The sequence below is a fragment of the Misgurnus anguillicaudatus genome, chromosome 22, assembly GCF_027580225.2.
Source record: "Misgurnus anguillicaudatus chromosome 22, ASM2758022v2, whole genome shotgun sequence".
Lineage (NCBI taxonomy): Eukaryota > Metazoa > Chordata > Actinopteri > Cypriniformes > Cobitidae > Misgurnus > Misgurnus anguillicaudatus.
Genome location: NC_073358.2, coordinates 32,861,391 through 32,877,100, shown reverse-complemented (window position 1 = coordinate 32,877,100; position 15,710 = coordinate 32,861,391). Strand labels below are relative to the sequence as shown.

The 15,710-nt window shown below is 40.2% G+C and overlaps 1 protein-coding gene across 2 annotated transcripts in view; it reads left to right on the top strand.

Annotated features, from left to right (window-relative positions):
- The window catches only part of camkk1a (calcium/calmodulin-dependent protein kinase kinase 1, alpha a), a 95,219-nt gene that overhangs the window by 30,607 nt on the left and 48,902 nt on the right, over positions 1–15,710 (top strand). For both annotated transcript variants that reach the window (XM_055199427.2, XM_055199428.2), the window contains exon 2: positions 15,152–15,556. In XM_055199427.2, the coding sequence (XP_055055402.2) occupies positions 15,266–15,556 (291 nt within the window). In that variant the 5' untranslated portion in view covers positions 15,152–15,265. The remainder of the gene's footprint in view (positions 1–15,151; positions 15,557–15,710) is intronic.

The following is a 15,710-nucleotide window of genomic DNA, read 5'->3' as shown; positions in this document are numbered from 1 at the left end:
ACTCAGGTAGGCTGTGGCACTAAGGGGCCTAAAGTGTGCCAAGAAAACATCCCCAACCCCATTACACCACCACCACCAGCCTGCACAGTGGTAACAAGGCATGATGGATCCATGTTCTCATTCTGTTTACGCCAAATTCTGACTCTACCATTTGAATGTCTCAACAGAAATCGAGACTCATCAGACCAGGCAACATTTTTCCAGTCTTCAACTGTCTAAATTTGGAGAGCTTGTGCAAATTGTAGCCTCTTTTTTCCTATTTCTAGTGGAGATGAGTGGTACCCAGTGGGGTCTTCTGCTGTTGTAGCCCCAAAGTTGCTGCATACTGGATGTTTTTCTCTTTTCACATCATTCTTTGTAAACCCTAGAAATTGTTGTGTGTGAAAATCCCAGTAACTGAGCAGATTGTGAAATACTCAGACCGTCTGCACCATCAACCATGCCACGCTCAAAATTGCTTAAATCACCTTTCTTTCCCATTCTGACATTTAGTTTGGAGTTCAGGAGATTGTCTTGACCAGGACCACACCCCTAAATGCATTGAAGCAACTGCCATGTGATTGGTTCATTAGATAATTGCATTAATGAGAAATTGAACAGATGTTCCTAATAATTCTTTAAGTGAGTGTATATTGAGTAATAAATCAGAAGAAAATGAAAAAGGTTATTAATCAGTAAATGAAATGGCACTGCCACATTCGGGTTGCATTCAGGTTCAAGTACTCAGTCACAAGGGACACAATTCTGAAAAATCAGCGTGCCATTAAGTGGATTCTGCCAATAAAGCAGTATTTCTGAATGGCTGTGGCTGGAATTAATGCGTGCCAAGAGCATTTGGTTAATTTGATTATCTAATTTTTAACCAAGGTGGCGTTTATATGATTTTGCATCTGAGCTCCTTAAATGTTATCTAAAGTAAAAGGATAGATGTGAGAGAGAAAACAAATATATTGAGCTTATTTAGCTAAATTAAAACCAAAATACGTATATCCAAGCTCTAATTCAAGTATTTTGAAATAGCGATATGTTTAAATTTCAGTGGTTCTTATGAAAGAATTATGATTTTTGGGAGAACTATTCCTTTGAAGACATACTGTGACGTCTGCAGATTAAAGGAGCCCTAGTTGAGCGTATATACCAGTAAATGTCCTGCTTTTGCCATGCATTGAAATCTTTAGTCCTTATCCAACCAAATCAGCTTGAATCAATATTGGGTTGATTATACGTTCAAGTCTGTGTGTGATCTTTAAAAGGAATTATTGTCATTACCTACAAAGTTCACCTTTATCTCCAGAGAACCCTGTAAGTGGATACCAGAGAGGCTCTGGGCTAGTATTTGCTTGCAGGGGATGCTGTAGCCTTCATGTACTGTGATGTATAATATATGTGTGTGAAATAGAGATTCTGTATGCTGTTGCCTTTGTTGTATCTGTATGATATCCAATAGGGCCTTTATCTCTCTCTCTCTCTCTCTCTTCCTCTGTTTGTAGCTGATATGTTCATTCTTTCATCTCTCAGAGCTTACATCTAAAGTTTCTATCTGAGAATAGTCTTCATTCGACTGGCTGTCCCATCTGGGTCCTCTTTTTGACAGCCTCTTCTGAAAACCCTTTCCCACTTGAATCTGTTGGCAAATACAAATCTGTATCCGTTTCCTTTGGTGACTTAAATAGGTTTTAATTAAGCTGCATTACGTTTGAAATAAGACTTATGGCTTAAGATGCAAACAAGACCCAAGAGCTGCATGATTTGTATGAGATTTGTTGTAAAATACAGGCTTAGAAAACAAATTCCACCAGAACAGGCTTGTTATAATTTCTGGAGGAAGCAGACAAGTTGTTTTGGCTGGTTTTCTCCTATGTAAGTGCTTGACTTTTTCATAAGTGGGCTCTTCGTCTCTTTGAGGAAAACCAGACAATCTTCACGACCTACTGTTGCAGTCAGAACTGGCCAGTAAAATCGGGAATAAACCAAGTGCAAAATGCATACAGATTGTTTTGTAGGGGGCGTTACCTGGCTGATTTGCATAATTTCTTTAGTGAACCAGGTGCTAAAACAATGTACAAATATGCATGCAAATATACAGTGTTACAGTGGTTTTAATTCATTCTTAGATGAATTCCATTATTCGCTTTACATCCTACAGACTATGAATGCATATATGAAAATATAAACTTTATATCATCGGGCTGTGCCTTATACATCTTGAAAAGTGAAGCAGCTGGCTCTTTGATCGCCCCCTGGTGTCTGGCTGCAGTACAAGTCATAAACCTCGCCCTTTCTATGCAAGCGAACAGGACTTTTTCAAATTAAAAAAATTAATTGCACTTCCGATACAATTTTCAGAACTATGTTTTGGTCCTTCAAGGTAGTTGTTATCACAATGATATATGTTTGATGCTATAGAAACGGGCCGTGCCGTTATGATTGACATTTGTGATTGACAGCTTTTCTGAGCGGACTCTCTGGGGTTTGAGGGAAAAGATATAATTAACTATTAATTTACGATGTCTGTGTTATTTTACACCGAAAAAATTTGTTGTATTTAAAGCAACACTATGTAGTTTCCATGTAAAAATGACTTACAGCTCCCCCATGTGGTTGAAAAGCGCAACAGTGCCTGGTATCAGACACTCTTCTGCAGGCAGGGGGAGGGGCGGGGCTGTGTTTCCTACCCTCCACCACCACTTTCAGAGTGTGCTTGTAGCAGCTAGGAGGCTGCTCAGGTTGCAGCAACAGTACAATTAGTCCAGTTAAAATTTGTTCTATCACTGAAATAATTTTAGAGGCATTATTTAAAGGTAAAAAAACTACATAGTGTTGCTTTAACTTAGCTTATTTTAGCAAGCCCATCAAATAAAAGACCTTCAAGGGGCGTGGTTGAATTGGGCACGCGAGCGTTTGAGTGAAAGTTTGATACCGTGGCTCCACCTCCGCGCTTCACAGACGATTCTCTCTGCGCATACCCTCGCTCCAAACTGACGTTTTTGCGTAAAATGTCAGTGCCCATCGTTGGACATTTTACATTCAGATCATTAATTCAATTAAATTCAATTTTATTTATATAGCACTTTTCAAAATTGTTTAATTGTTTCAAAACTTTACATTCATAAAAGCAGGAGAAAACACAGAAAAATCGGTGGACAACATAAGATGCAGAGTACAGATTAAACCGTACTAGCGAGTGTAGTAATAATGTAACATATAGAAGAGAGTGAGATTGCAATGGAAGGAAGTGGCGTTGTGTGTCCATCCTTTTTAACAGTCTATACTATCCATGAACTTAATTTGTGAGTCCTGTTGGATCTATTTCTGTCAACACTGAAAACTACAACTCCCATTGTTCTATGCTTTTTAATAACATCAAGCTGCAACCATTGTTGATGTTTAGTGACCCTCTATTGGAAAAAAATACATACAGTATGTGACCCTGGACCACAATGTTGTCATAACAGTCTTTTTTAAGTATTATATAAAATATTATACAAAGCTGAATAAATACACTTGTCACTGATGTATGGTTTGTTAGAATTGGAAAACTTATTTAAAAATCTGGAATCTGAGGCTGCCAATAAAAATCTTAATGAAAAAAAGTTGTCCACATGAAAAATCCCTTTACAAAAAAATTACAAAAATATCTTCAGAGAACATGATCTTTACTTAATATCCTAATGATTTTTGGCACTAAAATTGATAATTTTGACCCATACAATGTATTTTTAACTGTTGCTACAGATTAAGGTTGTGCAAATAACGATACTATCGTGTATCAACGATAGTCAGACATATGGCTGATAGCAGGCTTTCGTGACGATAGTTAATATTATTATCATTATAGATTCACATTAACATGCGCATTGCATGATTTTCCTCGCATGAGAGAGTTTGTGGGCTTCACTTTGAGCGAGAGAGCTTGTAATGTGTGTGGATTCCTTCTCGCACGCACCTGGACTTAATGCACACGTCTCTAATCTGCACTATCCAATCACGGCACTGCCATTTAGTGCAGAAAGAGAGAAAGAATGATTGACAGCACAATTGAGTTTTAATTTCAACAACCATCATGGCAAACAATGTTTGAATTTCATCCGCTCATTTGCATTTTGGGGGACACACCCAAGGCGGCGCATTTTTGCTCGCACCTACAAGGTGCCCATTTTAGCATGCTATGGTGGGTTGTCTATATGGTATTTTGGGCTTAGAACTTCGCATGTGTGCTCTGGGGACACGACAGATTTATTTTAAAACTTAAAAATTCTTGTGACATGGCCCCTTTAACAATTCCTTTTTATAATTTCACCATTTACACCTGATTAGATCTTAATATTTCCTACATACTGTAATCTGTCTAGTTGTTCCCCCGTGCGTGAAATCCCATTTGCATTCATCTGCATGTACATCAGCCGTGTCCTCAATCACTGTACGCTGCAGCAGTTTAAAGCCTGTCAATATCCATCACGTCAGCACTCCCACTCTCCCTCACCGCTTACCAGCCTCTTTAAAAGAAAGCAACATGCCTTTATGAAGGCTTCAGATAATGAAATAACACACTTGTGGTTAATGTGTTGTAGCAGTTTTAAGTATTTGGACGTGGTTGGTAGCAATTTGAGTTGAAACACTTAAAGGATTTGTCCATATTCTTAATAAAAATCCAGATAATTTACTCACCACCATGTCATCCAAAATGTTGATGTCTTTCTTAGTTCAGTCGAGAAGAAATTATGTTTTTTGAGAAAAACATTCCAGGATTTTTCTCATTTTAATGAACTTTAATGAACCCCAACACGTAACAGTTTTAATGCAGTTTAAAATTGCAGTTTCAACGGAGTTTCAAAGAACTCTAAACGATCCCAAACGAGCATAAGGGTCTTATCTAGCGAAATGGTTGTCATTTTTGGCAAGAAAATAAAAAATATGCAATTTTAAACCACAACTTCTCTTCTCCCTCCGGTTGTGTGACGCGCCAGCGCGACTTCACGTAATTGCGTAATGCCGTCGAAAAGTCACGTGTTACATATATGAAACGCACATTTGTGGACCATTTTAAACCATAAACTGACACAAAGACTTTAATTAGTATCTTTCCACATACAAGAACTTAGGAACGGTCCTCTTTCTCCACATTTGTAAACACTGGGGCGGAGTTTCGATACGTCATCCCTGACCTCTTGACGTGATGACAAATTATGTGAGGTCACGCTGGCGCGGCACAGGACCGGAATAAGACGAGAAGTTGTGGTTTAAAAGTGCATATTTTTATTTTTATTACCACAAATGACAATCGTTTTGCTAGATGGGACCCTTGTGCCTTGTTTGGGATTGTTTGGAGTCCTTTGGAACTGCTATTTTGAACTGCATTGGAACTGTGTTGAGTTTTGGGGTCCATTAAATGGGAGAAATCCTGGAATGTTTTCCTCAGGAAACGTGATTTCTTCTCGACTGAACAAAGAAAGACATCAACATTTTGGATGACATGGAGTAAATTATCTGGATATTTTTTTTAAGAAAATCGACTAATCCTTTAATCACATTTAAGGAGCCTTACCCCCTTAACATGTTATTGAAAGGAGACATTTAGTAAAAGGCTGAAAATGCCTTATACAGGTTGTCTGCCAGGCGTTGTCGGTGGTAAAATGCATTTTGGTACAAATGTCAGGCATTGACTTTATTCGATAAGTGCTTGGCTGCTAAATGTGTTTGCGAGACCCCCTTTATCACATGTCACAAGTCAGTATTAATGGATGTCCCCCTAAGTACCCTGGTTTTACGGGTTCGTTTCTAAATGTCAGTAAAAAAATTCATGCTTGGCATTTTGCAGCAAATATGAGTTGATGAGGTTTATGTAAATGTAGACACAGCTGCCTTTAGCTTTAATGTGTTGTGATTCGATAGCAGCTTAGCTTGCCGTTAGCTTAGCTGGCGACTGACGTATTCCTGTGGGCGGAGTTTAGTCAAAAAACTGTTCTACTGACATCATTAAAGCAGGAAGTAGAGGGCTGTAGTCCAAACCAGCTGTTCGCTGTAGGCTTTGAAAGGTGAATTCTGTTAAAGAAATATATCGCCTGGTAGTGAACTTTAAGCTTTATCATTTTACAGGTATTATTTATGCTATTATAACAACATTACACACTAACTAGGGTTTTAAAAATGGGATTAGAAAGAACGTGACTTTTAAAGGGGATCAATGCAAAGTCATTCCGCACTTCCTTTTAGACCACTAAAAGCACTGTATGGTCACGCGCTTTGCGTTTATTCTGCATCAGTGAAGTGTATTTCTTTGCGAGCATTTTAAACATTGACATCTTCATAAATGAAATGTTGAGATGTATGGGCACAATCTTTCATCGCTCTTCTACAGCGAGTGGGAGATGATATAAATAAAGAGAAGAAAATCACGAAAATTTTTAAAATGTTTAAAACTTTCAACAGCAACAATTATGCATTTTCTGTCTGCAAACCTATGAAAACAAACCCATGACCTGCCATTGTATAACCTCTACTTTTGGACTGTAGAGCAATTTTACAATTTAAAGGTGATGACCATTTTCCGTTTCAAATCACGTTTCATTTCTCCCCGTGTTTAGTCAAGCACTAGCTCGCTGTTTATCTTGTCTAATAGCACATAAACGCATGTTCCAGTTCCCGCTCTGGATCACCACCCACTGACTGCTACAGCCCTGGAACCGTTTGGGTTCTGCTTCCTCACAGTTTGCATCAAAGCCACGCTGTTGATTTGAAGTGAGAGGAGGCAGAACGTGGGCATGGAGCATTGAAGTCGATCACCTCTCCTCCTCCTGTTTTCCCTCTCCATGTATCTTTTATTCCGCCCTGCGCCTCTCTCTCCATCCGGAGGGATTCGTTTTAACAGCGGTACAAGCACAGTCCAAGGATGCAGGTGCAGGAGGAACGAATGTGTGTATCCAAACGTCTGCGCAGTGCATACAGATGTCTTGAATTGAAATGCATATCCAGCATTTGGGAGTACAATTGAAGCATCTGTGAAGGCAACCTCACACGTGTGCATGAAACATCACACTGTGAGTTATGTTTTTCTTAAGCCAGACTGGCAGATCTGTCTGGGTGAGTTTAGTTGTAGTGAGCCTCTCTTGTTGTAAGTGACAGAATAAGACCATGTAGAGGGCTATGGATGCACTTGATGTGTGCATATACTATAGTGCTATGAAATGCATTTGTCCCATGTTTTCTGCATATTTATGCATATGGTAACACTACTATAGGGACCAACTGAAGAGCTCAGATGCAAAAGCGGCATTTCCATGTTTTTCCTATTTAAAGACTGTTACATAAGTAGTTACACGAGTAAGTATGGTGGCACAAAATAAAACTTTTGTTTGGAGCCATAGGAATGAATGGGGCTAGGCTAAATGCTAACACATTGAAGACGAGCTGTACAAAGATTAAAATTGCACGCATTGAAAAAAGATAGGTATGTATCAATTCCTCCAAGTTGAGGCAAGAACACAGCAAAACATCGAAAAACTGTGGTGTTCTCCTTTAATGTTCACATTTATTATATTTCATGGGGCCGAGTCCAGGCCAGCAGTTCATGTCTTTCAACAGGATTCTTATTTAAACATTAATATCAGACTCTTTCAAGATACAGTTATGAGAAACAATAACAAACAGAAGTGGAAGTGTATGTGTAAAAGTTTGTGAATGATGTAGCCAAATTATTCTGCGTGAATCTGCGGCACATTCAGATTCGCATCAGATGTGTGGAGTTCAATGTGGGCGCTACTGATTCAGCACATGTTACAGAACACTGAGTGAGCAATCTAGAATGACATACAACACTGATCACATGTGAAGATACTATGCTGGCAGATAGGAGTCGTTTTATCGTAATATATCACACATAATTCTTAAAGGGATAGTTCCCCCAAAAATGAAAATTCTGTCATCATTTACTCACTCTCCTGTTGTTACGAACCTGTATGAATTTCTATGTTCTGGCGAACACGAAGGAAGATATTTTGAAAAATGTTCAAGCCTATCAGAGGCCCCATTGACTTAAATAGTAGGAAAAAAGAATACTATGGAAGTCATTGGGGTCCCTGATCAGTTTTGTTACAAACATTCCTTAAAATATCTTTCTTTGTGTTCGCCAGAACAAAGACATTTATACAGGTTTGTAACAACATGAGAGTGAGTAAAAGATGATAGATTTTTCCTTTTTTGGTGAACTATCCCTTTAAGATTCTTAGTTTTTTCAAAGTCATAAGAAGCAAAAAGACCCTGTTCTGTGTAAATTTGAGAGGCTCAGCTGCTAAGCATAAATTGTAGATTGACGTTTTAACAGGAGTCATTCCTCCTGTTAAACCATTAGTGTCTGTAAAAGCGCTCACAACCACAGAGGGAGGCACGGTGTGAGTTTCATTGTCTTTAACAGGAGCTGGCAGGATGTGGCTAGAAAGTTAGCTGTCCTTTCCTCTATTAAAGGACCCTTGAATATAGGGTTGTGCCGATAGTATCTTGTATCGACGATCGTCAGACATTTCGCCAATAGCGGACTTTCATGACGATAGTTGGCGATGGTTATTATTATCATAGTTTCACAAATAAAGTTCATTGCATGCTTTTCCTCGCATGAGAGGGTTTGTGGGCTTCATTTTGCGCGCGAGAGCTTGTAACACGTGCAGATTGCTTCTTGCACGCACCTGGAATTAATGCTCGGACCTGAATGCGCGCGGCATGGACTCCTTCTAGCACCTGAACTTGTAATGCGCATAATTCGGACCTTTAGTCTTCAATTCTCTACGACTGCAGGTGTAAAAGACCCGGATATACAACCTTACCTTAAAGTGCACCCATTTCATTGCTAAAAAACATTATTTTGTGTATTTGTTAGAATACAATGTGCTTGCGTGGTTTATTGTTAAAAAAACATTATTTTCCACACACCGTGCATGTTTTTTTTAGCTTTCTTCCTGAAACGTACTAATTTTGTACAAAACTCATAGATTTGAAGAGTGCTATATCCCTGATTGGCCAGCTAATCTGTACATTGTGGCCTGAATACCTCTGATGTCAGCCGATAAGGCGACGCTCCTTACCATGTTTGAAAGATTCGGTCACAATGCAGTGCTAACAGGAGTTAACTTACAGGCTGTGAGTCCGAAGCGGGAAGAATTATGATAATGTCGGTCTTGTCTACATCACCAATCCCAGGAAGTAAACTGTTTGCCTACAATCCGTGTGTTTGTTGTAGTCCAAGAAAAAAGATTTATGTTGGAGACATAACTTGCTTCATCGTGTACTTTGGGGTTTGTACCTTTTGCATATTGTTAACATGTACTAATACACCCTTAGACACCAAATGAAATGTAAAATAATGAATCGGACCATAGTTGCCCTTTAACTAGTGGTTTCTTAAAAAAGTTACTGTTTATCAGCTATAGTAGTTTACACTATTTTAACTGATATTCTGTACTAGTTTTGTTTTATTTCTGTACTTCTCTGACAAATCATCCCTGCCAGATATTTGCTAAATAATACCTGCGTTCGATGTTGTATAGCTACATGTGCCAGCTGTTGGCATTTCTAAGTCCATGCAACCGTTGATGTAGCCCTGAAATAGCTCTGGACCAAATCCACTGGTAGCTTTGAGATAAGTGTGTCCAAGTAAACCAAGACTAAGTGCACAATGCTGTCACGCGGGTTTGACCCAGTGCTCAGACGGGATCTGTGTGAACTCGCTGTCAGTTTTAAAAGGCCTCCCCTGTTTGCCTTGTGTTTTTTCGATAACCTTGCCTTTGTGCATATCCCTCCTGTGTGTCTCCTGTGTCATTTGTGCTACAGTATATTTTTGTTGTTGTCCTCTTGTTTCTGTCAGTCCTGCCCGCTGTAGGATGGAAAGAATTGATTTGTGGTGACATTTCTGTTGTTAAGCTGGATTTATTGCAGTAATTCACCATGAGATTCTCTTGACATGGACTTTCTGATAAGGCTGGTTGATCAGGGAAGTCTTTCTATTTAAGGTAGCTAAAAAGTTTGGTTGGGAAACCAGCTCACCAGCATTCCATGCTAGGGACCAGCGCATCCAAAACACTACATATTTTGGAGACCATCAGTGCGGATTTAAATATGAAGAGTGTCTCTTCATCTTTTCAGTTTAAAATTGTGTTTTATATTTACACTTTTTAATCAGTGTGATAAAGACTAAACCAGGTGTCCATTTCTGCTTTTCTCTCTCTATGAAGCAAATGATGTCTGATTATAAGAGAGACAGAGAGAGACATTCGGGAGAGACGTGAGAGCAAGTGGGATGTCAGGGATACCTGCTCATTTAGTACAGCCTGCTCATTTTGTAGGCGAAAAGCAGTAGGCGAGGCAAGCAGAATGTCCGAATTCATAGTATTAAAAAATAGTAGGCGAAAAGTACTCGGATGACCCATTACTTCTGGAAAGATCCTGAAGTGTTCATTCAGCCTCAGCTAAAGGCTGGCTCCAAAAGGGCTCCCATAGACCCTGATGTTTAAATGCCCAACTTCAGAGCAGAAAATTATATGTTTACAGCCTGGTACAAAAAGTGTTTTTGGTCTAATTTTGCCCTTCATGACATCTGTGAGGGGGTGAACTCTTTTGTTACTCGTTCATTTAAATTATTTTAAGCCTTAAAGTTCTGGATAACTATGGGCGTGGCCACTTGAGTGTCAGGTGAACTTCCACTGATGTCACTAGAGTCGAGCTAGGCGGCCGTGGTTTCAGCAACCAACCACCTCAGCTTCACCCATGTCCCACCTCTTTAACCATTTTCAGTTATCCGCAAGTGATGCGCGGTGACGTGTGGCCAAGATGGCGACGGCAGGCACTGCCTACTTTATGCTTCAAAAAAGCTCTTCACAAACCTATGGGTGATGTCACAGACACTAATTCCATATTTTTTACAGTCTATGGTTTAGGCCTATAGTACCTTAAAGGCGGAGTGTACAATGTTCGAAAGCCAATGTTGATATTTGAAATCACCTAAACAAACACGCCCCTACCCCAATAGAATCTGGACCTTCTTTTGATAGACCCACCCCACACATACGCAACCCAGGCAAGGATGACGGTTAGTAGACACGCCCCTTACTGCTGATTGGCTACAAGTGTGTTTTGGTAATCGGCCTGACTCCCTTTTCAAACATTGTGCACTCCGCCTTTAACCTCCATAATACTCTCCTGTAATGATCCCAATGTCCTTATATTATTTTTTACAGCATTACTGCATTGAGATAAACTCTTGAGTCTGTAGTGTGTTAATCAATAGGCCTGTGGCAGCCGCTTCGCACACAGCATTTGTGGATAGAGGAGAATACTCTCACACTGTTTCAATCTTCCACAAACAAACCTCCAGACAGATAGAGAGGTTCGAAAGAAAAATAGGATACGCAGAGTCTGGGAGTACAAAGCAGTTCTTGTTCACAGTGGTAGCTCCTAATTATCTCCCATCTGAGGAAATTGGGCTCCCTTGGAAACACACTTTTTTTCAATTAGCTGGTCATGTATGGATGACTTCATAGGCACTGCACAGCCAGTAATATTCACACTGTCCACACAGAAAAATGCCATGAAGAGCGTAATCAAGACAAAACTGGCCGTCATTAGAGCCCAGAATGCACTGATAATAGTCACACAGAGCTTTTCATATTGGTGCTTGTTTGAGAAAACCAATGATGAGAGCAATGAAATTTGATTGAGTGAATGTATACAATGATCTGTTTGTTTGTAATTCACTTCTACAGTACATTGGCGCCTTGACTTAAGAATCTTAAAAATCTACAGTATGTAAAGAATCTTAACAACTAGCCTGGCCCAGGAACGTTGGCTCCACCAATAGTGATTTTACTGCAGGACTATCCAACCGAGGCTCAATCGCCATAGGTACATTTCAACATAAACATTTTCATTTCGCAATAGTTCTTTGTCGACATTTACAAAATAACACTAAAGATTTGCACAAATCTTTAATGTAAACAAAGCTAATGACAGATACGGAGGGTTCAGGAAGTTTTCAGTTTAATGTTGCTTGTGTTACACAATAACACATGTTAGCTTTATTTATTTAAAAAGTGACAAATAGTAAAAATTATGAATATAAGATCTAGTAGGGCTGTGATGGTGGCAGTATTTTACAACTGCGACGGTAATGCACCAATTGACTGCGGTGGTTATAGAAAGTGTGTGTGTGGGTGCGCACGCATGCATAAATGCCCGTTCACATTAAAACGATAACTATAAAAAATATAGTTTTGAAAATCGTTTTATATTAAAGACAGAAGCGGCGTTCACACCATTAATATAACGATAAAGGTACAACGAACGATATTGTTGGAATCACTTTCTGGGCGATTTTTTCCCCCACATGATGATGAACGATAAACCATTAATCAAATCTATTTGAACTTCAATTACGCGCGCACTTGAAATGACAGTGGAATAGCTCAATGTGGAGGTCTATAACATAAAATTACCTCAGGTATCCAGCGCTGATGCAGTTGCTGTGAAATTCACTACGTATAGCCTTTTTCCTACAACATTGACTATGCCAAAAGATAAGATATTAATTTAGATTACATAACCTTGATTCACTGTTTAGACTTAGGTGACATGCAGAGTGCTGAGGACATCTGAGTAGGGTTGCACCAGTCGTTCGTAAGTTCTTACTGAATCTGGGACATAAAGTCCAAACTAGAGGCTTAGTAGCTACTAGCTAGTTTATAACTAACTCTTTACTTTATTCGGTTGCACCATTTGTTCTTAAGGCAGAACGTAGCTAGTAGGGGGTTACCTCTCTGTAAAGTAATGCGTTGTCGCATAGAATGACGTCTATTTTTCTTAACCCAATCACAAGCCTAATGGTGCATTTACACCAACCGCGCTAGAGGCGTGAAGCGCGAGTGATTTCAATGTTAAGTCAATGTGGAGACGCGTTGACGCGCGTCAGGAGGTCCCGCGCCGCGGAATAGGCGTTCGGCGCGGAGCGGAAGACGCGTTTCCGCCTCATTCGCGCGTGAAGCTCGTGCGAAAGGCGTGAATTGAGCGTTGTGCGCGGTACGCGCGAATGGTGCTTTTGTGCATTTTGCAGTTCACGCGAATTTGCGGCTGACGCCCGAGTTGAAAAATTTGAACTTTGGCAGAATTTCGCGCCGCGTTAACCAATCAGGAGCCTGCCTGCTGCTGTGGTGGCAGCCCCGCCCAGAGTCACTCATTCAAGCAGTCACTCGGAGCTATATGACACAAGTTCTTATTTCTATAGGATACAGGAATAAAAAGGACCTCGCTTTGAAGAGTGTCAGTAAGGACTTTGGGCAACCTGGTAAGTTGTAATACACACTTTACTTTTGAGTTAGGTTACGTTTATCGACCCGCGCCGTTTATTTTCTCCCTATAGTAAGGTTACCCAATACAAACTGGTAACTCAACATCATGCACAATCAACATCAGTCATCTTGCAAACAGACACTCGCACAGCAGTTGCCCCTCCCACAAGAAGAGGAGTTTGCCTCGGACGCGCGTCAAATCCTTGCTTTTTCCACGCGTCTACTCCGCTCTACACGCGCGAAAGCATTCAAAGTGTTCAAGCTGCAAACTAGGCGCGGTAGACGCGATTTTGACGCCCAAAACGCGTTTGGTGTAAACCCTGCATTATAATGGGTAAACAGGAAATAGTCTGAACAGTAAGTAATTTCAAACTCATTCTTGACTCGCCTAAACTGAAAGTTAAAAAAAGACAAACGATATCGAACTCAAAACATTACACTTTTAATTGAAAATATCTATCCCACACATGGAGGAGAAAATAAACAGGAACATTTTTTAAATCTTATTTTAATTGATGGATACACAAAAAATTAAACACTTCTTGAAAACTCGTTGACGAACTTCCGCCTCTTCATAATTAATTACGAGCTCATCGATGTAATATAATCTGGCTGACATCTTATTCCAATCGTTATTCATGGACAGAGGCTTCCGTAAATATTTAGTTCAAACGTATTGTTACATTTAAACTAAGTTTTATGGTGCAACGCAAAAACATTTAGTGGTGCGTAGGTTGTAACTTAGTGCCCATTTACGTCGTAACTAAGCTACGTTGTAACTTGCGCACAGCTGGTGCAACCGGCCCCTGCTGCTTACCCGCTGTGTAAATCCAACAAGAACAGAATATTTACATATTCAGTGACATGTAAACAATTGCAAAAGTTTTTAATTTTATTACAAGAAATGTCCAATAAAAGTTAATGTCATTAAAGGCAAGTATTTGCGCAAGTGAATTAGCATAAAGTTATAGTTATAATGTGGAAGCTAATATAGTTATTGTTATAGTTAACGTTATATTTATCATTATAATGCGAACGACCCTTAAGCGTATGTGTACGCCGCATTGATGCATATAGGGTTATATATGTTTCTTAACAAACATGCATGTTCATAGGACTTTTCGCTGGTGGGTGCTCGTCACATTGTCAAGCAATGCTTAGGTTACTTAGCAACAGCAGATGCTCTGGAGAGCCCAAGTGCTTTGAAAAGAAGGAGGCAAATGGCGCTGTCATGTTTTCTGAGTGGGTTTAGACGCAAAATTTGAATCAAATGTGAAGCAATTGAGCATATGTGCTGGCCAATTTGGTGAGTGCTCGAGCCAAACCCCAGAGCACCCATGGGATTGGCGCCTATATGCGTGTTTATTGTAGCACTTCCAGCCGTGAAACAACACATCTTTCAAGTGAGGAACCTTATTGGGGTTATAATGTTTCCAGCTGTGCAGAAAATGCATTCTGATGGTATATTGGTAGCGCAGATTGATACTTTTTCACAACAACCCAGTGGGTCATCACTGATATCTGTTGCCTCCTCTTGCAAATAGCGCACTAACCGAGTCTCCTGGTCGTTTGTGTTCACACGAACTTGAAGACATATCAACGGGCAAGATTGTACTATTTTTCATAGTTTGTGATGTGCACACCACCACAGGTCGCACTTCACCACCAGTCCGCCACGGTGGCGCTGCACCACCTCAGTGGTGCGGTGGTTATGACAACCGTCACAGCCCTATAACCTTAAACAACCTCAAAATATGAAATATTTGTCAGTGTCAAGTATTTGTCTTACTGATGATTAACGTATTCTTTTCTCTCTTTTATTTTAGTCTCCATACGCACAGTTTCCTGTAACTGCAAATCGAAGTTGGAGGTGGAACATTTAATGCAAAAACAACCACACCCCCTCTTCCCTGCCTCCAAGCCCCTCTTACTGCGTCGTCATGGCGATGAGCAGCGATCCTGGTTGCGTGGGGTTGGACCGTGACCCAGATTCCTCCCAGACCCCTGAGATAACCACTAAGATGTCCGCTGTCTCCTTAAGGTCTGATCCCTCCTCCAATGGGGTAAAGAATTGCATAGGTCTTAAGAAAGCTCCTCCCCATCGGCCACACCTGTCAGGCAGGAAGATGTCATTACAGGAAAGAGGGACGTACCTGTCATCTGGGGGCGGGGCACGAATGGCCCGACAGCCAACAATTGAGTCCAAACGTGTGTCCATCTCAGACGCGCAGGTGAGAGCTGTTTAAGTATCATGTATAATTAAAATGGCCGGGGAGGCATGCATTGCATCAGTATTTACAAGGATTTATCTTTTCCTTCACTTTTATGACTGATTATGAGCTGATGAGATTGATTTGCAGTATCACAGTGTTCAATCAGTATTGA